This window comes from Bos taurus, chromosome 19 (assembly GCF_002263795.3).
Source record: "Bos taurus isolate L1 Dominette 01449 registration number 42190680 breed Hereford chromosome 19, ARS-UCD2.0, whole genome shotgun sequence".
NCBI classification, from domain to species: Eukaryota; Metazoa; Chordata; class Mammalia; order Artiodactyla; family Bovidae; genus Bos; species Bos taurus.
In genome coordinates, this window is record NC_037346.1 from 43,412,978 (window position 1) to 43,437,225 (window position 24,248).

Below are 24,248 nucleotides of genomic sequence, written 5' to 3' on the forward strand. Positions count from 1 at the left end.
CAGAACATAAACGTATATATATTTTGAAAGGCAAAGAAGCACAAAGAAAAAATTCAGTGGAATAAGCCCCAGGTAGCCCTGCTCCAAGCTGGCAAGTTGAGCTTGTTGAATCAGATGCAAGATTTTCCATCCCATTCATGTGGGAACAGAGGAAGAGAAAGGGGAGTGGGAAGAACACAGAGGGTACAGTGCTGATCCTTAGGATCCTGGAAACATGGAGTTCTCGGAAGTGACGAGAACTACAGTGAGATGATCAAAGAACAGAGTTCAAAGATGCAGTAGTGTAATGTACCCTGAAGCTAAAAGCAAAAGGGTCTGACTCCCTCCCTTTTGATGAGAAGGCCATCAAAAGGCACTTGGGGGTGCCTCCTGTTTCCTCATTCATCATGCAGTGTGGTGGGGTGTGGGAAATCCTCACCTCACCATGTTGCTGCTGCTGCTGTTTAGTTGCTAAGTTGTGTCCAACTCTTTGCAAGGCCATGGACAGTCACCCCCCAGACTCCTCTGTCCATGGGATTTCCCAGGCAAGAATACTGGAGAGGGTTGCCATTTCCTTATCCAGGGAATCTTCCAGACCTAGGGATCGAATCCGTGTCTCCTACTTGACAGGCAGATTCTTTACCACTGAGCCACTTGGGAAGCCCCTCTCCTCACCATAGTTTGTCACAAAGGAAAAGGGGACCTGAAGCAGAAGCTGGGAGACCTGAGCTTACTGACTTTGGGTTCATAGCACAGCTGATATTTGAGGGAACAAGTTCTGAGAGGACTGAGGGTATTAGCATCTGGAAAACTGGAGGTTGAGAAGTGGTTTTCACAGGAGAGGAGCCAGGTGGCTCTCTGGTGCCTCAGACTTTGGGGATCTGTTCTTGACAGACTTGATGGTCACCACTGTCTCAGCTTTGGGATTATAGCAACTGCCATTGTACTGTGTTTATGAATCAGGATCCTTGTATGGTTATCTCATTTGGTCATCACCTAAACCCAGTCAGAGCAATATTCTCCAAGTTTACAGACGAGAAAACTAAGGTCCAAGAGCTTAAGGTCACTCAGGTAGGTAGGAGAAGTATCAGTTTCTTCATCTGTAAAGTGAATTAATGATAGCACCAGGTTCCACTGCCTGCTGATTTGTTACAGAATCTCTTGGAATCGTCATGATCCGAGCAGATGCAACGCCCCAGGAATATAGGGGTCTCCGGTTAAGCCAATCTTGCCTTTTCCAGAGGTGAATTCAGGTTGGTTTTTTTTTCAAGACTTCTAAAGTGCAGGCGCGGCTTAAAGCTCAACATTCAGAAAACGAAGATCATGGCATCTGGTCCCACCACTTCATGGGAAATAGATGGGGAAACAGTGGAAACAGTGTCAGACTTTATTTTTCTGGGTTCCAAAATCACTACAGATGGTGACTGCAGCCATGAAATTAAAAGACGCTTACTCCTTGGAAGGAAAGTTATGACCAACCTAGATGGCATATTCAAAAGCAGAGACATTACTTTGCCAACAAAGGTTCGTTTAGTCAAGGCTATGGTTTTTCCTGTGGTCATGTATGGATGTGAGAGTTGGACTGTGAAGAAGGCTGAGCGCGGAAGAATTGATGCTTTTGAACTGTGGTGTTGGAGAAGACTCTTGAGAGTCCCTTGGACTGCAAGGAGATCCAACCAGTCCATTCTGAAGGAGATCAGCCCTGGGATTTCTTTGGAAGGAATTTTGCTAAAGCTGAAACTCCAGTACTTTGGCCACCTCATGAGAAAAGTTGATTCATTGGAAAAGACTCTGATGCTGGGAGGGATTGGGGGCAGGAGGAGAAAGGGACGACAGAGGATGAGATGGCTGGATGGCATCACTGACTCGATGGACGTGAGTCTGAGTGAACTCCGGGAGTTGGTGATGGACAGGGAGGCCTGGCGTGCTGCGATTCATGGGGTCGCAGAGTCGGACACGACTGAGCGACTGATCTGATCTGATCTGATCTGAAAGCGAAGGCGCGGCGGGTGTGTCTGGGGCGGGGCGGGGGGAGGGGGGAGGAGACCAGAGGAGGCTGCGGCTCCCGCCTCCTCAGCTCACCCTGCGCAGGCCACGGTCGCCCTCTGCCGACACAGGGCAGAAGCGCGAGTGTATGTTTTCGTGCCTGAAAGCCGGCCAAGAAGACCGCTGACCTATAGAGGGCGCCCGTCAGCGTGCTGAGTAACCCATTCAGCTGTCCCTTCCTCGAGCACTTCCTGTCTGATCTCTATGGTCCATCCGGTTACGTCAAGAAAAGTTCCTGGAGCTTTCGATTTATCGTAAACAAAAGAGGAGCGCCGACCCGGAAGTTGAAACTGGAGCAGGGGCGGGGGTAGCTCGGAGGGCCGGCAGTAAGGGGGCCAAGTGGGAGTAGCTCCGAAGGACCGCGGTGAGGGGCCCCGGGAAGCCGTAGCCATGGCCGTGGCTGTGGCCATGGCGGGAGCCGTACCCGGGACAGAGCTAGGCCCCGCAGAAGAACTCGCCAAACTCGAGTATCTGTCTTTGGTGTCAAAGGTTTGCACCGAGCTGGATAATCACTTAGGTATCAACGACAAGGATTTGGGTGAGTCTGCGGAGGTCCGTGTGGCCTCTGGGTTTGGGCTCGAGGAAAGCGGAAGGAGAAGGGGGATTGATGGGCCGAGTGTGTGTGTCTGTCACAGAGACTTGGCCCAGGGCACTTGCGGCCGTGGCCTCCTCTTGAGAATTCTCCAGGCCGAGCTGTTAGAACGCTTTTCCCAGAACTGTCAGTGAAACCCGGAGCGGCCGTCGCTGCTTGCCTCCCCCTCTGCCCCCCTGCTTTCCCCACCCGCCCCCAGCCCCCTCAGCCCCCCCCCCCAGCACTCCCCCCCCCAGCCCCAGATAATTAAACAGCGTTAACAGCAGCAACGCAGAGTCACATGATGATGATGGTGATGATGTTTTTCATGGCAGCTACTTACTGAGTTCCCACTACTTGCCAGATATTATGCTTAGTGTTTTACTTTGTCTTATTTGCTCTTCATACCATCCTGTGAGATAGTATTTTCTGTTTATGGATTGCGAAAACAAGGCTCTGAGTAATTAAGTAACACCCCCCCCCCCCCCCTTCAAGATCACATACCAAAATGTACGGTGAGCTTGGTCTGGAATCCAAGTCTGTAACTTTAACTGTGCTCTTAACCATTCATGCTTATACTGTCTCTGAAGCACCAATGTATAGTGTCTCTCAAACATTAGACGTCTTGGGACAAAATGCACGTGGGGCGAATACAAACTGAGGAAATGGAAAAGACTAGGGCCCCACAGCCCAGGCTGCAGGCAGGTGGAATCCTCCTGGAGGCAGAGGGATGGGTAGGGTCTAGGGCATGGGTGGAGGAATTGACTTGATAGGCACAGGGATGCTTCATTTTAACTGGAAGGAGGGCAAAATGTGATTTTAAATGCAGGTGGGTTTAGGGATAGGTGGTAGGGAGATGAGGGAGAGAGTTCCCATTTGACAGTTCTGTTTTCTAAATGAAGAGAAAGTCATCAGTTGAAGAGATGGAAGAAACGGACACATACATGAGGAAGGGGGTCAGGGAGGTTAGAAGTATGATCTAGGGTAAGATACATAATTTCTCTGCAGCTGTTTTTCTTATCTGTGAAATAGGGATGATACTGTGTTCTTCACAGGGTTACCATGTAGCACCTGCGTATTTTAGTTCACTTTTCTCTTGCTTGTCATCAGGATGTGCCTATCTTGCGTAATTTTTTCTCAGTTTACTCTTTTTTTGATAATGAGGTGATAGACTGGTCAGGTTGCTATCTCTCTGGCTAATATGTTCCTTCATTCAGCAAATGTTCATTGAGTTGGGGGATTAGGAATACAGTAGAGTACAAGATAGATTCCCTCAGTGGGCTTACATTGTTTCCCTCTCTCTTTTAAACTACAGAGTACTAATGCCTTAGCTCTTTTTAGAGGAAACAAAAAGTTCTTGAGACCAAAACTGCCCCACCTCCACCTTCATAGGCCACTTGCAAGTCCGGTTTGTCACCTGCTATAGATTGGAGGTTTCAATGACCCCCTCCTTGGGTTTGATTAATTTATTAGAGCGCCTCACAGAACTCAGAGACACATTTTACTAACTGATTTATTATAAAAGGATGTAACAGCTAAATGGAAGGTATGTAACAAGGAGAGAGGAGCTCCCATGCTCTCTGAGTGCCCCACTCTCCCTGAACCTCCATGCATTCACCAATCTGGAAACTCTCCAAACCCTCTCTGGATATTTATGGAGGCCTCATTGTATGAGCACTCATGTATTATATAGGCACAGCTCTCATTGTATAGGCACAACTGATTAAATCATTGGCCATTGATGATGATGTTCAGTTGCTAAGTCATGTCTGACTCTTTGCAACCCCATGGACTGCAGCATGCCAGGCTTCCCCATCCTTCACTGTCTCCCAGAGTTTGCTCAAACTCATGTCCATGGATGAGTAATCCCATCCAACCATTGATGACTGAACTCAATCTCCAGCCTCTCTCCCCTTCCAGAGATCAGGGTAGGGCTGAAAGTTCCAGCCCTCTAATCTCTTGATTGGTTTCCTTGACAACTAACCCTCATCCTAGTTACCTAGGGGTTTTCCTAAGGTTATCTCAGAAAAGTAAATAATAACTTATTCTCTGCGTTTAGGAAATTCCAAGGGTTTAGGAGCTCCACGCCAGGGATAGAAACCAAATATGTGTTTCTTCTTATAAATCACAGTATTTATACTGTGATAAATTTATACACTGTTAAACACAGATTTACGGAACCAGTAACATTAAAAATAGTAATATTGGAAAAGTGTGATTGCCAGAGTTGGTTTTAGTAACAAAAAAGCTAAACTGCCAGAGTTGGTTTTAATAACAGAAAGTTATATATTTATTTCTTGTGTATTTTACTTGTTGACTTAATTTTTTTATTTTGACCTTGATGTATTATCATTTAAATCAATGTCATTATTTTTCCTGTTTTCAACAATGCTGCTGCTGCTGCTAAGTCGCTTTAGTCATGTCCGACTCTGTGCAACCCCATAGATGGCAGCCCACCAGGCTCCCCCGTCCCTGGGATTCTCAAGGCAAGAACACTGGAGTGGGCTGCCATTTCCTTCTCCAGTGCATGAAAGTGAAAAGTGAAAGTGAGGTCGCTCAGTCGTGTCTGACTCTTTGTGACCCCATGGACTGTAGCCTACCAGGCTCCTCTGTCCATGGGATTTTCCAGGCAAGAGTACTGGAGTGGGTTGCCATTGCCTTCTCTGTTTCAACAATGAGGTTGTTTTTAATTACTGATTCATTTTTGATAGTTCAGTTATATGATGTCCTCATATAATTCTGAAAATTAAAAATAAACCCTCATTAATGACAGCTACAGTGTGAGTGCTGGTGACTTCTTTAGGACTGGCTCTTTTGAGCATTGTGTGACTAGCACCATGTGATTTAGTTCTCTGTCTACATTCTCTAAAGAATTTGGGCTCTGAAATCAGATTTCTGGATTCCAGTTCTGGTTCCACCAATTATTTTTGGGTAGGTCATTGTCTCAAACCCTCAGCCTCCTCATCTGTGAAACAGGGACAGTAGTACTACCTACCTATAAGGGTTGTTGTGAGAACCATGGGGGTAACCCATGTGAAGCACTTAGCATAGTGCCTGGAATGTAGTAGATGTTTAAGAAGTCTTCACCATTGGCACTGTTGTCATTAACTTTAAATAAAAACCTGATGGCATCTGGCTTTCACTTAACATCATAAAAAAGGTAAAGGCAAATTTCAGCATGGAAATGGTGTGTGGTACTAGTTTATAAGTTGGTTATCCAGATCTTCCATGTTTTCATTATTATTTTTTAGGATTAAAATCCAAATGAAGGGAATTGCCTGATGGTCCAGTGGTTAGGTCTCCATTCTTTTCTTGCCTAGGACCTGGGTTCAATCCCTGGTTGGGGAACTAAGATCTTAAAAGCCATATGGCATGACCAAAAAAAAAAAAGTCCAACTGAAATCATTAGAAGTTGAGGCAATTTTCTCAATCTATCATAAAATGCACTTTTCTCCTGCAAGTCTCTTAATTAATAGTTCTAATATTGGAAATTTTGAAAACTAGGCGGGTTTGTGAAATTTGGGAGTGGGGAGCAAGTGAGTCTTTCACCAACTTGGATATTGTACCACCCAGTGGCTGCCTGGACCTCATATATATTATAGATCGTGTGAGTCTTTTCAGAAACTGTAGAAAGCATCCTGTTGTGTCCATGTGTGCATGCCTGTGCACAAGTGCATTGGCTCATGACCTTGGACATGCTTGCCTCTAGAATCTGTATGGCGGAATACATACCTAGTAGTTTCATGAAGAGGAGAAGGCGATGGCGCCCCACTCCAGTGCTCTTGCCTGGAAAATCCCATGGACGGAGGAGCCTGGTGGGCTGCAGTCCATGGGGTCGCTAAGAGTCAGACACGACTGAGCGTCTTCACTTTCACTTTTCCCTTTCACGCATTGGAGAAGGCGATGACACCCCACTCCAGTGTTCTTGCCTGGAGAATCCCATGGATGGCGGAGCCTGGTAGGCTGCAGTCCATGGGGTCGCTAAGAGTCGGACGTGACTGAGCAACTTCACTTTCATGCATTGGAGAAGGAAATGGCGAACCACTCCAGTATTCTTGCCTGGAGAATCCCAGGGACGGGGGAGCCTGGTGGGCTTCCGTCTATGGGGTTGCACAGAGTCGGACATGACTGAATCGACTTAGCAGCAGCAGCAGTTTTAATGAAGAGCACTATGATCTGTGACAAGGAGGTCTTCCTCTCTCAAATGCACTCAAAGGCCTGGTGATCCATGTCTTTTTTTTATTTGTGAAGATTAACTAGACCATACATGGATAATCTTGGTAATCTAAATTCTTTCTCTACTCTTACTGAATGGTGCTTTTCGGTTTTTATGAAGACTGAAGACTGTTGGATAACCAAACTGGTTTTATTTTTAACATACTTGAAACTGATTACTTCCTCAAGTCTCCATTTTCCTGGTTTTAATCCCTTTTCTCATTTGCAGCTGAATTTGTGATCAGTCTTGCTGAGAAAAATACCACCTTTGATACTTTCAAGGCTTCGCTGGTCAAAAATGGTGCAGAATTCACGGTATGTGTACATAGAGATCCCTGTTTTGGTTTAATATCACTGTTGGATTTAAATTTTGATAGTACATGCCAATAAAGTGAACCATTAAGTATGTGATGTTTTCATGCCACTAAACAGTGGTGATATAACCTGTGAATATAACCTGTGAACTGCCTGTGACACCTTTCTAGGAAAATGGGGCAGAATTTCCATTATTAAGTCTTTATGGGTGCTTACATTCTTGTTCTATGAATCAGGAAGTCAAAAACAGTCTAGGTGTGAAAGGTAGTTCTAAACCATGGGAAATAAAATAGTTGAAGGGAACTAAGTTGCATGCCTGCAAAGAGTCATAAATATCAGTTTTCTCTGAGGTATGTTACTAGGTTCAGGCCACATCAGGTTGACGCTCTGCTTTATTTGTCCCAGTTAGTTAAATTCAGGTGCATTACCACTCTTTCTAAAGGACAGCCCTTTTCTTAGTATTTTTAAGCACTGATCCAGGAGCTGACAATCTTTGTTCTGTTTCTTTTCAAAGGATTCACTCATTAGTAACTTGCTGCGTCTCATACAAACCATGCGGCCTCCAGCAAAGCCTTCTACCAGCAAAGGTGAGCAGGGCTTCTAGCCAAGCTTTGTCTCCAGTACGGTTTAGGTTGTGAGCATCCTGTAAATTGCATTTGTTTACCTTGCTGCAGCTGCTGAACAAGTAGATTAAAGTAATAAGACATAACCAGTCAAATGCATACTGAATCACACTCCCCATCCCAGTGCCAGTATTGTTGTTGAGGGTTTTGTAATCAGTATTTTCTTTTTTAGGAAGTTGAATTATGTTTATAGTAATGTATAAGAGTAATATGTAGAAAAATGTTTTTAGTTTGATGCAAATCTAATGTTGAAGTTCTTTTGTTAATCTCTGAGAATATTAATTATGTCTTTTTTTTTTTTTTACCCTTTCATGCTTTTAATGAATTAAGATCCAGTTGTTAAGCCCAAAACTGAAAAAGAAAAGCTGAAGGAACTCTTCCCAGTCCTTTGCCAGCCAGACAACCCTTCTGTTCGGGTACTGATACCATTTTGAGCTTGTCTACTGCAGCTACATGTCCCCCCACCTCACCCCTTTTCTCTGTTTCATTAGTTATTAATTTTAAGTTTGCCTTCACTGTAGTGTATTAGTATTTTTCAAAGTAAAAGTGTCTGGCCACTCCCTGAGCACGTACTATGTGTAGAGTAGTGTTAAAGGGTTCAGAGAATGATATTCCAGGGAAATGAGATTGGGAATTTTGGGAAGGAATAATTAAGGGATATGGAATAGGTATGAAATAACATAAAGTTCTGATACAACTGCCTGTTGTGCAAAATTAGGTTTTTTTCTTTGTTACATATTGTGTGTATGTGTTCAGTCGTATCTGGCTCTTTTCGACCCCATGGACTGTAACCCACCAGACTCCTCTATCCATGGAATTTTCCAGGCAAGAATACTGGAGCAGCTTGCCTACTCCAGGGGATCTACCCTGACCCAGGGATCAAACCTGCATCTCCTGCATTGGGAGGCAGATTCAAAGTGTTTTGATTTTTTGATTTCACTAGTACCTACTATATGCCAAGCTATTATAACTATCAGGGTACAGTGGTGAACAAAACAGAGTAGAGTGTCTGCCCTCTTGGACGTTACATCCTGTACTGGGGCAGGGAATGAACGTGCAAACTTCTGTAGTGGGGAGGAGACGGGCAATACCCAAGTAAGTAGATGGTATAGCTGAGAGCGATGAGAACTGTGGCGAAAAATAAAGAGGTGAAAGAGAGAAGGGAGTGTAGAGGGAGAGTGCTGTGTAAAAATTCTGACGTCTATTTTCTGTTCATAATCACCACTTGCATGCTTTCATGGGAGGGATGGTACCTAATTGCCACCATAAGGTTTGTATTAAGGACAACAGGGATTTGCCAAGTGTGGAAATGACTTCCAGGAGCCTTTGCTCATTCCTTCTCCCTCTGTCTCAAATTGTGTTGGAAATCTCTGCCCTCTCTGCTTCCCTCACATTAGTGGTCAGAACTGTAGGGACTGTTAGATTTGCAGATGACCCTGAAGTACAGATTCTTGAGAGCGGACTTTTCTTGTCCCCTTTTCTCCTGACGTGGCTGCCTCTGTCTCTGTAGACCATGCTGGACGAGGATGACGTGAAAGTCGCTGTGGATGTCCTGAAAGAACTGGAGGCCTTGATGCCCAGTGCAGCAGGCCAGGAGAAGCACAGAGACACCGAGCACCGGTTTGTCCCTCACGTCCTATCCTTTGCAAGTTTAGGATATAGTGATAGTTGAATTGTGGACCAGCAAGCAAAACTGGGCAAGTTTACCGAATCTAGACTGGCCACGTACCATACTGCTGGATTTGTTTTCAGAGAGTGAGAGTGAGAGTGTTTGGGCAGCAAGTGCTGAGATGTTCAGAACATAGAAATCTGGGTTGAAAGAGGGCTGAATACGTTTGTGGTCTCCTCTGTTATTGGCCTGCAGCGATGTCAGTCATAGTTACTGAAACTCCAGTTCAGCATTTAGTGGGTACCTTCCATATGCATGGCACTGTGTTAGGTGCTTGGGAAGGCGAGGATGGAATTGGGCTGGTTTTGTTTTTCAAACAAGTATTTGTTGCTAGGGACAAGGCCAAGAAAAAGAAGCGCAGCCGGAGCCGAGAGCGAGAGCGAGACCGTGACCGCGAGCGAGAACGAGAACGTGATAGAGACCATAAGTGGAGACACCGGTCCCGCTCTCGATCGCGTTCCCGGACCCGGGACAGGAATAAGGGGAAGTCTAGATACCGGTCCAGGAGCAGAAGTCAGAGTCCCCCCAGAGATCGGAAAGACCGAGACAAGTATGGGGATCGGAATCTGGACAGATGGAGAGATAAGCACGTGGACCGCCCTCCCCCAGAAGAGCCCGCCATCGGGGACATTTACAACGGCAAGGTCACCAGCATTATGCAGTTTGGATGTTTTGTGCAGCTGGAGGGACTGAGGTAATGACACCAGCAAAGGCCAGAATTTCTTTTATCACTGGGGATTTTCATATTTTAAAAAGTGACTGTGTCAGGCTGTTAGAAGTTGACCTTTTATTTGAAATGTCATAGAGCCATTTATTCCTTCCTCTGACTTCAGGAGATCCACCCTTTTGCTAGTTGACACAGATGAGAATTTGTTGCCCCCCCCACCTCCACCCTTGCCCCCAACTTTTTCTTTGGGAAGGTGGTAATTCTAGTTTATTGTTTGGCTGGTTTCTTGGAACTTTGCTCTTGTTCCTGATGTGTCTGACTCCCTCAGGAAGCGGTGGGAAGGCCTGGTGCACATCTCTGAGCTCCGGCGGGAAGGCCGTGTGGCCAATGTGGCTGACGTGGTGAGCAAAGGCCAGAGGGTCAAGGTCAAAGTGCTGTCCTTCACTGGGACCAAAACCAGCTTGAGCATGAAGGTAGGTGAGATACGCAGCTGGTTTCCACATCTGATGGTCAAGGAGGCATAAGAGAACGGAAAGGAAACTCTCTCCCTTGTTTTTGTGCCTTAGGATGTGGATCAAGAGACTGGAGAAGATCTAAACCCAAATCGACGGCGGAATCTTGTCGGGGAGACCAACGAGGAGACCTCTATGAGGAATCCGGACAGGCCCACCCACCTGTCCCTCGTCAGTGCCCCTGAAGTAGAGGATGACTCACTAGAGCGCAAGCGCCTTACTCGAATCTCTGACCCAGAGAAGTGGGAGATAAAGCAGGTTGGGGCCCTTTGCTTTTATGGCCACAGTCATTCAGGGGGTAGCATGATGGTTATGAGTGTGGACCCTGGACTTCAGACCACTCAGGTTATCATCCTGAGCCAAGTTATACTACCTCTTTGTGCCTCAGAGCCCCCATCTGTAAAACAGGGCCAGTGTTGGTATTGTGGGGATTAAATGAGTTAGTAGAAGTGACGTTCTTAGATTAGTGCCTGCATGTGGTAAGTGCTGTTTGAGTGATCGTTCCCGTTTTCATTATTTGTTGGTAAACATCAAAACCCCAGTGTGGCAGGCCACTGTGCGAAAATTAGGGCTATGAGGATAAATGTATCATGGTTCCTACCCTTGAGGACCTCCAAGTCCAGTGGAGGAGACAAATTGAAGCAAATAACTGGGAAGGTTTACCTTCTACATAATATGGAATGTGCAGAGTACTATGGAGTCAGCAGATAACATGTCCTGGGAATGCGACTCTTGAGCTGTGCTTTTGGGCATGATGTTGTGCCCCCACGGGTAGGATATATGGTGTTTGAGGCCCTGCAGTCTTGGGTCAGCAGAGGAAAAAAACCTTGGTTTCCTACATGAAGTCTTTGTATAAAGTCAAAAGAAGAGTGTTGATCTAGTAGGCGACAAATGTTTCCTTTTATCCTTTGGCTAGATGATTGCTGCCAATGTCCTTTCCAAGGAAGAGTTCCCAGACTTCGATGAAGAGACTGGCATTCTCCCTAAAGTGGATGATGAAGAAGGTAACCGGGCACTCGGATGGGCCAGGATGATGGATTGGGAGGACTGTTGGCAAGTTCAGCCGTGGATAGGGTTTATTTGTAGTTTATACAAACCAGTGGTTAAACTCATCTGTTTCATGGGTCTCATGGCTCTTCTCTCAAAGAAAAAGGGTCCTTTCATGATAGAGGCAAAAAACCCTTATTTTTCTGATAAATGTTTGTTTTTAGGATATAAGGTGCTTACAATCAGTTTTTAAGATACAAGAAGTTCTAGTATTTTGGGGAGTGAATTTGATCTCATATTTTTAGTAATTGTCCTCTAAACCTTGGATCCACCTAGATTACCTCTGAGTTGCCATGGAAACAAATTTTAACCTTAGCCCATTGGCAGGTTTTTTTTAAATTGTGAAATAAATTCCTTAATAAAGTGTATATGGTTTATATAACAATAACAAATGAAAACCTGTGTACCCACCACCCAATTCAGTTCAGTTCAGTCGCTCAGTCGTGTCCGACTCTTTGCGACCCCATGAACTGCAGCACGCCAGGCCTCCCTGTCCATCACCAACTCCTGGAATTTACTGAAACTCATGTTCATTGAGTCAGTGATGCCATCCAACCATCTCATCCTCTGTCGTCCCCTTCTTCCTCCCGCCTTCAGTCTTTCCCAGCATCACGGTCTTTTCAAATGAGTCAGCTCTTCGCTTCAGGTGGCCAAAGTATTGGAGTTTCAGCTTCAGCATCAGTCCTTCCAATGAACACCCAGGACTGATCTCCTTTAGGATGGATTGGTTGGATCTCCTTGAGACTCCGAGGGACTCTCAAGAGTCTTCTCCAGCACCACAGTTCAAAAGCATCAATTCTTTTGCGCTCAGCTTTCTCTATAGTCCAACTCTTACATCCTTACGTGACTATTGGAAAAACCATAGCCTTGCCTAGATGGACCTTTGTTGGCAAAGTAATGTCTGCTTTTCAATACGCTATCTAGGTTGGTCATAACTTTCCTTCCAAGGAGTAAGTGTGTTTTAATTTCATGGCTGCAAACACCATCTGCAGTGATTTTGGAGCCCCCCAAAATAAAGTCTGACACTGTTTCCACTGTTTCCCCATCTATTTGCCATGAAGTGATGGGACCGGATGCCATGATCTTAGTTTTCTGTGTGTTGAGCTTTAAGCCAACTTTTTCACTCTCCTCTTTCACTTTGATCAAGAAGCTCTTCAGTTCTTCACTTTCTGCCATAGGAGTAGAACTTTATCAGCACCTTTGAAGCCCTTACATGCTCGCTCTAATTAGACCTTTCTCCTTCCTCTTCTGGGTAATCACCATCCTGAATTTTACCTTATTTCCTGGTTTTTTAGCATCTTACCACCTGTCTGTCCCTAAACACTGTATTGTTTAGTTTGTTTTTGAACTTCCTTTTTTTTTTCTTGAGTCACCATTATTCTTTCAGTATAATATCTATGTTGATTTTTATAGTTAAATTTCATTTGTTTTCACTGCTGTAGAGATTTTCTGTATATAAATTTGTCATAATTTATCCATTTTACTTTTGATGGGCATATGGGTTGTTTTCTGGGGTTTTTTTGTTTGCCTTTATGAAAAGTTCTATTATGAAATTCCTGTACTTGTCTCTTAATGCACGTGTGCAAGTAGAAGGAGAATTACTAGATAGCAGGACATGTGTGTGTTCAACTTTACCAGGCAGTCCCCATTGTTCCTAAAGTTTTTGTACTAATTTACACTACTACTGTAAGTGTGAGTGAGTTTCTGTTGCTCTACATCCTTGCCAACATTTGATGTTATCCAACTAAACTCCCCCCAGCCCCCCATCTGTTGTGGGCTAAGAGCTGTTATTCCACATGAAGTGAATGGCAGATGCTTTAGTACCATTTAGAATATCAGACAACACTTTTCCACAGGCTTAACTTCTTTTGAAAGAAGCTCTGATCCGTTCTTAGGCAGGAGCACAAATGCCTTCGAAATGGCAGGTAGGCAGGGTAGACAGTCACACCCACATTAGAGTTTTGACCTTGGGAGCTATCTTTGATAAAGATTGCTGATGCCTGTGGAAGTTAATGGTTTATGTGAGAACGATTCGTCGTTTATGTCTTTTGTTTCTGGCTAATTCTTCTTTTGGGGGATTTCCAGATGAGGACCTTGAGATTGAGCTGGTTGAGGAAGAGCCTCCATTCCTGAGAGGGCACACCAAACAAAGCATGGACATGAGCCCTATCAAAATCGTTAAGGTGAGAAACACTGGGACTCTAACCTGGATGTGGCAAGTGAACTGCTTTTCCTAAAGTAACGGTTCAGTTTTTCAGAGCAGGTTACTAGATCTGAGTAAGCAGAACTCAGGCCACAGGAGGCAGTAGTGACTGTTGGTTGGGGTCTAGAATGTTTTTTATATAGAGGAAGATTGACTTGACTTTGTTGTTTTCGCCTTTTAAATTCTTACAGTCTCATTTTAATGTGTTTTGGGAGGAAGCAGAGATAAATACAAGTGCTGGATCTATCATCACTGCCTTTGTCCAGGCTTTAGGGCTTGAGTCATCACCTTACTGGTTCAAGGGCAATTGTTAATGTATCACTTGACCAATTGGGGTTCCTAGTAGAAAGCTATAGCGCTAGATGTTGTGTAGGGTAGAGCTGTGAAGAGAATTCATGGAATCGTTATGATAAAATTTGGGGTTTGGAAGAAGGTATCTTAAAGGCCCAACTGTTGCTTATAATCCAACCATATATCCTCTGCAGTTCATCTCACATGGTCTTCTCATGTCTGCTTGACAGTGTTGGTGACAGGGAACTCACCAGCTCTTGAGGAGACCCATTGCATCCCCAGATAGATCTGATCAGTAGACTTATTTAGATAGAACTAAATATGTCTTATTGAGGCATCTACATTAGTCTTAATTTTAGTTCTCAGGATCATAGACAAGAATATGGCTTTTCTCTTGGGGTTCTCATCTTCAAGCCAAAAATCCCCAGTTCTTTCAGTGATTTATCACTGTTCTTGTTCATGTTCTTTGAATATGGTACAGTTGATCCACTTCTTTCATGAAGTCTAATATGTTGATATGAAGTTTCTTCTGGGTGAGTCTCTTTTTTAGATTTGAGTGGCTTAACAACTACATTTTATTTCCTGGATATTCAGTGCATGCTGAGATCCCATTCTCCTGTTGCATTGTCCTCTGTTGCACTAGAATCCAGATGGCTCCCTCTCCCAAGCAGCAATGATGCAGAGTGCCTTGGCCAAAGAAAGGCGGGAACTTAAGCAAGCACAGCGGGAAGCTGAGATGGATTCTATTCCCATGGGACTCAACAAACATTGGGTTGATCCTCTGCCTGATGGTAGGACTCTGGGGGTGGGTGGGTATGTGGACTTAAAAAATAATCTGAACCTTCAAATATACAGGGAGAGGACACTGCCATCACGTAACTGAAGATTTAGCCTTGACTTCGGTGATTCAGTTTTTCCCTTCAGTTAGAGCATGTTTTTTTTTTTTTTTTAATGTTTTTGTAACTGTGGTCAAATCATTAGATGGCTGTTTTCTTTTGAATAACTTAAAAATTTTTATTCTAAAGATAATATAGCTCTGAAACTTCTCTTTTCATATAATTCTTTGTGTAGTAAATATTAACTGACTGTTGGATACAGTCATAACAAATACTGTTTGTGTTAAGTAGGTGGGGATACAGCTGTGAAGAAGAGAGACATGGTCCCTGCTCTTACGAGGTTTATAGTTTGGTGGGGAAGATGGATATTAACCAGATAATTACCAAATAACTAATTAGTTAAATCACAAACCAATGCTAGATAAGAAGTAGAGGTGTGGTTGGCTATTGTGGGTCACTTTCCTGGGAAGACAAAGGCCTGAAGGGTAAATAGGATTTAGTCTGTCCATGGGGATGACATGGGGGTTGGGGAGTATGTTCCAGGCTGAGGAATAGCCTGTGCTGAGGCTGTGATGTCGGAAAGAAAACCTGTGTGGCTGTAACAGAGTGATGGGTGAAGTTCACGGGGGCAGGGGTGAGATGTGGCCGCCAGGATTTTGTAGATGGCATTAGGAATTGGGGCTCAGTCCTGGTGTTCACTGGGAAATGGTGCAAAGTTCTAAGTGGGGGAGTGGCAAGATCAGAATGGAATTTCCAAAGGATTATTGAGGTTACCCTGCAGAATGGATTGGCTGGGTAAAGAGTAAACACATGTGGTGAATTAGGAGGCTTTTGTAATAGTTTAGAGGAAAGATGATGGCTTAAAGACAGGATGCAGAGAAGAGGAATGTACTGGAGAAATGTGATCTGTTGAGGGTTGGGAAAGGACAGTGAGGTTGATAAGAAGTCGCCTGTTTTCCTTCGCAGCGGAAGGCAGACAGATTGCTGCCAACATGAGGGGTATTGGGATGATGCCCAATGACATTCCCGAGTGGAAGAAGCATGCCTTTGGGGGCAACAAAGCTTCATATGGAAAAAAGACCCAGATGTCAATCATTGAACAAAGGGAGAGCCTCCCCATCTACAAGCTGAAGGAGCAGCTGGTCCAGGTGAGAAACTCTTGATGACATGTTGGTGCAGAAATCAGAGTGTTTTCTAAAAATGACATGTCTTAATTGAAATCAGTGCATTTGAAGTGGCTTTTCTGAAGGGAATAGGAAAAAAAAATTTCCACCTACTTAAAAAAAACACATATATATTAGTCTACATATTTTTTTCTATGAGGAAATAAATCTATTTGAACTGGGGACCCCTGGAGCAATCACAAGTGGGCAGAGTATTGTGTTGAGTAAGAAAAATGGGGATGCTTGATTTCCCATTGAGGCAAGTCTTTACTTCAGGTACTTATTTCTATTTTCTTGCAATCTGATTTAAGGTCATGAAACCTTCCTGAGGCAACATACTTTATTAGTTTCCAGCAAATCCTTTCAATGATCTCTTATACATACAAGTACAAATATACATATGTACATACACACACAGGTGTCATACGTTTTATATGAACCATGTGTGTTTCTAGATGGCAGTATATTATATATACTGTTCTGTTTTTTGCTTTTTCCCCTCAGTGACACAGCTCAGCATTGTTCCCTATCTTTTTTTTAGGGCTTTGTTATGTGGGTGTACTGTGGCTTATTTAACTAGTCCTGTGTTAATAGACATGTAGGTTGATGGCAATCCTTTGCTATTATAAACAGTGTAGAAATCAAGTGACTTTAGGGGGTAAGGTACTGGAGATTTGAGAATGACAGTAGAAAGGAACTGTGTTTATTTGCTACTGAATTCTTTAATCATGTGCATATAATGCTTGAAAAAACATACATATATGTATATAAAATATCAGGGTGAGCTGGATAGTTTATGCTTTTAGCATCTTTGTATTTTTATGAGTTTAAGGAAAACAATACGTTTTTAAATAATTGAGTCAGTTTAAAGAAAAAAAGAATACTCATGAAATTCTCTGGTGATTCAGTGGTTAGGACTCCATGCTTTCACTGCAGGGGGCCCAAGTCTTATTATCCCTGGTTGGGGAACTGAGATCCTGCATGCTTCTTGGAGCATCCAAAAATGTAAATAAATTTAAAAGTTTAAAGTTTTAATTTGTTATGCGTGCATGTATGCTCCGTTGCTAAGTCATGTCCGACTCTTTTTGTGACCTCATGGAGTGCAGCCTTCTAGGCTCCACGGTCTGTCAGATTTCCCAGGCAAGAATACTGAAGTGGGTGCCATTCCTTTCTGCAGGGGATCTTCCTGACCCAGGGATCAAACCGCATCTCCTGCATTGGCAGGCAGATTCTATACCACTGAGCCATCTGGGGAAGAGTTGAAAGTGAAAGTGTTAGTTACTCAGTCGTATCCGACACTTTGTGACCCCATGGACTGTAGCCTACCAGGCTCCTCTGTCCATGGAATTTTCCAGGCAAGAATACTGGAGTGGGTAGCCATTCCCTTCTCCAGGGGATCTTCCTGACCCACAACTCCTGCATTGCAGGCAGATTCTTTTACCTACTAAGTTGAAAAAGAGCATCACCCATAGAAAATCACCATTAATATTTTTTTCTATGCGTACTTAAAAATTTAAACCCTGGTTGTCATCTTACATATGTGCACCACTGTTTCCCCCTTTTCTCCTTTAATGTTAGAACTTAATTATTTTACTCCTGAGTAATGTGTGGCAGATTTTAATGAACTTACATTTGGTTGCTTTCAGGCTGTCCATGACAACCAGATCCTGATTGTTATTGGAGAGACTGGGTCTGGGAAGACCACGCAGATCACCCAGTACCTGGCGGAGGCGGGCTACACTTCCAGGGGCAAGATTGGATGTACCCAGCCTAGAAGAGTAGCGGCCATGTCTGTGGCCAAAAGAGTGTCAGAGGAGTTCGGTTGTTGCTTAGGCCAAGAGGTGAGTGGGTGATGATGCTGTTCTGGGAATAATACTACCTTTTTACAGGTTTCTTCTGAGAGAGAGAGTTTCTCATGTTCATCAGATCTGTTCAGGATCAGATTTTACTTTGAGGGAATCACTGTACATCTTGGTCAAATTCTATTTACTAAGATTACGGGTAATAGTCTGGGCTGAAATCATGAGTGAAGATGGCAAAAAGGAGAGGTTTGTGTCTAAGGTTTTCCACTTCTGTTCTGCTTTAGGTGGGCTACACCATTCGATTTGAGGACTGCACCAGCCCCGAAACAGTCATCAAGTACATGACAGATGGGATGTTGCTCCGAGAATGCCTGATCGACCCCGACCTCACTCAGTATGCAATCATCATGTTGGACGAGGCGCACGAGAGAACAATTCACACTGATGTGCTCTTTGGATTGCTGAAAAAGGTAACTAGGTGCTCTTCAGTGACCCTTCTGCCTGTTGGGAACTGAATTCTGGGAATGTTATTTTTTAAGATTTGCTTACTTTATCATTTATTTTTAGCTGTGCAGGGTCTTTGTTGCTGCATATGGGCTTTCTCAAATTGCAGAGAGCAGGGGCTGCTCTCTAGTTGTGGTGCGGGGCTTCTCACTGCAGTGGCCCCTCTTGGTGGAGCATGGGCTCTAGTCCTTGTGCACATGGGCTCAGGGGTTGTGGCGCATGGGCTTAGTTGCTCCACGGCACGTGGGATCTTCCTGGACCAGGGATTGAACCCATTTCTCCTGCATTGGCAGGAGGATTCCTAACCATTAGACCACCAGGAAAGCCTGGGAATTGGATTTGAGTACCTGTGCCTTTTTTGGGCAGTCATTTTTAGTAAGCTGCATTGCATTTCCCTTTAGACGGTTCAGAAACGGCAGGACATGAAACTGATTGTCACCTCAGCCACGTTGGATGCTGTGAAGTTTTCTCAGTACTTCTATGAAGCTCCCATCTTTACCATCCCAGGTCGAACATACCCAGTGGAAATATTGTACACAAAGGAACCTGAAACCGATTATCTAGATGCTAGCTTGATCACGGTCATGCAGATCCACTTAACAGAACCACCAGGTAGGGGGAAAAGAGCATTTTTCCTCTTAGGCCAAAAGTCCTGATGTGGGTATTTTTGCTCATTTTTTTAAAAAATGCCTTTTAAATAGTGGTTGGTCTATAGGTCTCAGGTTTGCATGTTTGAAGTGGTGGTGATGAAAATATAAATAATACTATGCAGGGTATAAATGCATCTGTTTAAACATAGACACAAATTTTTTAAAAATTTAAAAAACCAAACAACAAACATAATAAACATGGATAGAGGAAAACCTCTTAATTTGTTAGAGATCAGAATATGAGAGTGTTTTCCACCTTTTGGAGTTCTGTGAATGTCAGTGTGGCCTTTGTATAGAACACACACCGAGGAAGTCAATTCATGCTCCTGTTCTCCTCTTAGGTGATATCCTGGTCTTCCTGACTGGTCAGGAAGAGATCGATACTGCTTGCGAGATCCTGTATGAAAGAATGAAATCCCTGGGACCTGATGTTCCAGAGCTGATTATCCTCCCAGTGTACTCTGCTCTCCCCAGTGAGATGCAGACCCGAATCTTTGACCCAGCTCCACCTGGCAGCAGAAAGGTAACACAGGCGCTTGTGTTCTGAAACCATGTGGTGTATGCAACTGTTGCTGATGGGGATTGCTTATGGTGCATGTGAGTCTTGTGTATTATATTTTAGGAAGTAGTCCAACCAGTTTGTTAAGGAATGGGGTCTTGTATGTGATCCCTGCTCTTCCTCCCTTTGCTTTCATTTGACAGGTCGTTTTTTGAGCATTTCCCAGACTTTGGGGTAGACACAGGGCTCCCATCTGAGGACAGGCTTCTGTCTGCTGTGTAACATCCACCAGTAGACAGGCTTTTACCATAGAGGGTGACAGTGCTACTGGTGTGCTGGGTCCCCAGAGGGGGAGCACCCAACCCAGTGTTCTTACTGGAAGTTAGGATCTAAGCTAGTCCTGAAGAACACGTGGGTGTTCACCTAGACGAGACGGGCAGGACAACATGCATTCCAAGTCGGCAGAACAGGCCCTCCTAGCCAAGAGCTGTGAGGGTTTTCAGGGAGATGTGTAGTTCTAGCAGCTGGAATTGACTGTGAGTATGTGTGAGACAGTGGGAAAGGAGACAGATGGATTTTACAGTAATAGCTTTATTGAGATATATAATTTACATACCAAACAATTACCCCTTTAAAGCATAACATTCAGTACATGTTAGTATAGTCACAGAATTTTTTTAGTATATTCACAGAATTGTGCAGCCATGAATTACCGTTATTAATCATTCATCACTAACCATTAATCACTACAACTTAATTTTTAGAACAATCTTATCATCCCCAAAAGAGACCGTTTAGAAATCATCCCCCATTCACCCCTCTGCTCAGCCCCTGGGAACCACTTTCTGTCTCTGGATTCACCTGTTCTGGACATGTCATATAAATGGAATCATTATAATTTGTGGTCCTTGGGGGCTAGCTTCTTTCACTTAGTGTGTTTTCAAGATTCATCCATGTTGTACCATGTATAAGCACTTCATTTCTTTTTGCTGTTAAAGAATACTCTGTTGTAGAACAGAATGTACCACATTTTGTTTATCCATTCATCAGTTGATGGACATTTGGATTGTTTCCACCTTTTAGCTATTATGAATAACGCTGCTGCGAACATTTGTTTACAAGTTTTTGTGTGGACATATGTTTTCTTTTCTCTTGAGTACATACCTAGGAATGGAAGACAGATGGATTTTCTTTTTTAATTGAAATACAGTTGATGTACAACATTATGTTAGTTTCAGGGGCACTACAAAGTGATTTGACATTTGCATACATTATAAGATGATCACCAGAATGAATCTAGTAACCATCTGGAAGACAGATGGATCTGAATAACATTGAAGAGTTAGAACGGTCAAGACATAGTGGGCGCCTGGAGATTTAGGGAAGGGCAGTGGGGAGAAGTCAGGAATGACTACCAGGTTTCTGGCTTGGACTGCTAGATGGAAGATGGTGCTGAGGAGGTAAATGAAGAGGAGCAGATTTGAGAGGAAAACGGTGACTCCTTCTCTGTTCCTGGTGATTGTGCTGCTCTCCACGGGGGAGTTCTCTGGCAGGTAGAAGCCTTTCAGGGCCAGTAAAATGCTGGCATGAGGTGAGATGTTCTGGTGCCTCCTGGCAATGATTTTTCCAAGCAGTTGTGTTTTATTGTCTGAACCTCTGGGTGGAAGAAGAGTGGCAGTACCAGGCTGAGACCAATAATCCAGATCACATGTGCTGCTTTTTACACACAAATCGTGAAATTCCTCTGCTGCCTCGTGGTTCATTTTATCATCAGAAAAAAAAAGTCTCCCCCTTGTTCCACATACACAAACAGCTCATTTTGTAGTACAGATGTCCCTGTGGGGGAAGGAAAATCTCATTTTGCACTGGCACATGTGATACCAGGAAATCTCTGCTTTCCCAGGGTGCTAGAAAATTAAAATTGTAGTAATCAGCATTGGATCTAGAAAATGAGGGATGTAGCCACTTGCACAAATGAAATTGGCTTTGATTGGCCATTGCTTTTTCCTATTCCACTGCTCTCAGGTACTGCTCCCTCCCCAGCCTAACACTTAAGATGAAGGCACCTCTCCTTCCACCCATTTGGGGCCAAACAGAGATTAAGTGCTCTCTAACCATCTAGAGGGAGGGAGAGAGCTGCACAATCTCTTTGGAAAGATGTCGGAGTTCAGAAGTCTCATTTCATACCTCAGGACTGAGACTGGGCAGTTCAATCCAACTATGTCCCTCTTGGCTGCAGGTCGTGATTGCCACCAACATTGCGGAGACATCGCTGACTATTGATGGCATTTACTATGTGGTGGACCCTGGATTCGTGAAGCAGAAGGTGTACAATTCTAAGACAGGGATTGACCAGCTCGTGGTGACTCCTATTTCTCAGGTAGGGCAACTTCTTCTGGCAGCTTTTCTGAAAATCCTGGTTAGGACTTTTCTGACATTTTTTATGGTTTTGTATTTTGAACTTTATTGTTTTAAGATACTGGCTTCTTTGTTGAGATACAGGAGATTTTGTGTTGTTTGTTTTTAATCTTCAGAATAGTGTTTCAACATTAAAAAACCCCATAAAACTGGAACTTAAAAAAAAAGAAATTTAATATTAGCACCCTTGATTATCTTAAGAATATTATTTTTAAAAATATTGTACTTACCCACAAATATCTGAGATAGTAATAATTCAAGAAATGATAGTGTCTGTTTGGTAATTATGGAACAGTTTCCTGCCTAAATTATATTTTAAAATGAATATCCTGATCATCCTTTTTGAAGGCAGTTTGGCCCCAGTGTATCTGAAATTTAAAAGTTCATTTCTTGAACCTAACAGTTCTGCTTCTGGAAGTAAATCTGAAAGTTAGAAATGATTGAACTCATATCCAAAGGTAATGGAAAAGGATGTTCATGAAGCATTATTTGTATTAGAGGGAACCTGGGAAAATTCTAAATGAGCTCCGAAAGGGAAGTAGTTTAATAAAGTATGGTAAATTCATGCCATAGAATGTTATATGACATTAGCATAGTGGTGTGTATCTATATTTAATGACATAAGCACATAACTGTGATATATTATTTGAAAAAAATGAGCTACAAAATAGCATGAGTAGTATAATCCAGTTTTGGTTTAAAAATAGATGGTATGTGCCTGTGCACAGCGTATGTGAACATACCTGCAATTGAAAGCGTAGTATAGGCAAATGTTAGGCAAGGTTCTTTCTCGGTGGTGCTGCTGTGGTTTCTATGCTGATGGGTAAAGCACATTTTCTTCCCTGTACTTTTATATATTGTCTTAACATTATATAAGAGGCATGTATTACTCTCATAATCTATAATTCCATCAGGCTATTTTCATTTTGAAACTTAAGTAATAATAGCTAATACTTGCAGGGTACTTCCTGCGTGCCAGGCACCGTCCCAGGTACTTTCACGCACATGAACTCATTACATTCTCAGTTGATCTTTTGTGGTAGATGTTATTATCCTTATCTCACAAGTGAGACTGAGGGCCAGAGGGGTTAATGACTTGCCTAAGGTCACATAGCTGGTAGAGCCAGGATTTAAACCTGGGCCAGGGAGTTCCCTGGTGGTCGTGGTTAAGACTGCATTTTTAATGCAGGGGGCACGGGTTCAATCCCTGCTTGGGGAACTGAGATCCCATATGTCTGCAGTGCGTTCGTGCATGTATGTGTATGTGCTCAGTCGCTTCAGTCGTGTCTGACTCTTTGTGACCCCATGGACTGTAGCCCACCAGGCTCCTTTGTTCAAGGGATTCTCCAGGCAGGAATACTAGAGTGGGTTGCCATGCCCTCCTCAAGGGGATCTTCCCAACCTGAACCCATGTCTCCTGAGTCTCCTGCATTGCAGACAGATTACCCACTGAGCCACCTGGGAAGCCATGCCTGCTGTGGGATGTGGCCCTAAAAGAAAAGAAAAAGAAATTAAACTTGGGCAGAAGACAGTGGCACCCCACTCCAGTACTCTTGCCTGGAAAATCCCATGGATGGAGGAGCCCGGTAGGCTGCATTCCAGGGGGTTGCAAAGAGTCAGACACGACTGAGCGACTTCCCTTTCACTTTTCACTTTTCATGCATTGGAGAAGCAAATGGCAACCCACTCCAGTGTCCTTGCCTGGAGAATCCCAGGGACGGAGGAGCCTGGTGGGCTGCCGTCTATGGGGTCGCACAGAGTCGGACACGACTGAAGCGACGCAGCAGCAGCAGCAGCAGCGGTCCCAGCATGTGTGTTCTGTACCAGTTCTTCTGGGGGTGATACATGCAACTCGCAGTGATGGAGAAATTATTTATATCTGCCCTCCGTAATTTGAGAAACATTTGTAGAATGTTGTGGAATCTGATTGCTGCCTCCCTCTGAGTGGGTAGTGACCTCTCATACTCATCTTTTGGTTTGGAGCTGGCATAGAAATTCGTAAACCCTGATACTATTTATAAGACAGATGGTTTTGTCAGAAAATGGCCCTCTCCAGATTCCTATTCACTGGTTTCCTAGTAACCTAGGGCTAACCTACATATTGTTTTTAATTTTAAAAATTAGCGCCCCTCTCCCCTGAGTACAGAAGTAATATAACATTATTTTGAAAATTGCCCATAGTCCTATTGCCACCAACCACTGTCTTCTTTATGATGTTTTTTCTTGTCCATCCTTTTT

At 43.7% G+C, this 24,248-nt stretch overlaps 1 protein-coding gene across 1 annotated transcript in view; it reads left to right on the forward strand.

The window, feature by feature from the left end:
- Positions 1-2,335: 2,335 nt before the first annotated feature.
- The window catches only part of DHX8 (DEAH-box helicase 8), a 28,463-nt gene continuing 6,550 nt past the window's right edge, over positions 2,336-24,248 (forward strand). The window contains exons 1-17 of the mRNA NM_001206091.3: positions 2,336-2,563; positions 7,041-7,126; positions 7,641-7,713; positions 8,080-8,165; positions 9,260-9,369; positions 9,753-10,112; positions 10,414-10,558; positions 10,652-10,855; positions 11,514-11,601; positions 13,730-13,827; positions 14,782-14,929; positions 15,941-16,122; positions 17,784-17,978; positions 18,224-18,409; positions 18,845-19,055; positions 19,435-19,616; positions 21,832-21,972. Coding sequence (NP_001193020.2) covers positions 2,416-2,563; positions 7,041-7,126; positions 7,641-7,713; positions 8,080-8,165; positions 9,260-9,369; positions 9,753-10,112; positions 10,414-10,558; positions 10,652-10,855; positions 11,514-11,601; positions 13,730-13,827; positions 14,782-14,929; positions 15,941-16,122; positions 17,784-17,978; positions 18,224-18,409; positions 18,845-19,055; positions 19,435-19,616; positions 21,832-21,972 — 2,643 coding nt within the window. The 5' untranslated portion in view covers positions 2,336-2,415. The remainder of the gene's footprint in view (positions 2,564-7,040; positions 7,127-7,640; positions 7,714-8,079; positions 8,166-9,259; positions 9,370-9,752; positions 10,113-10,413; positions 10,559-10,651; positions 10,856-11,513; positions 11,602-13,729; positions 13,828-14,781; positions 14,930-15,940; positions 16,123-17,783; positions 17,979-18,223; positions 18,410-18,844; positions 19,056-19,434; positions 19,617-21,831; positions 21,973-24,248) is intronic.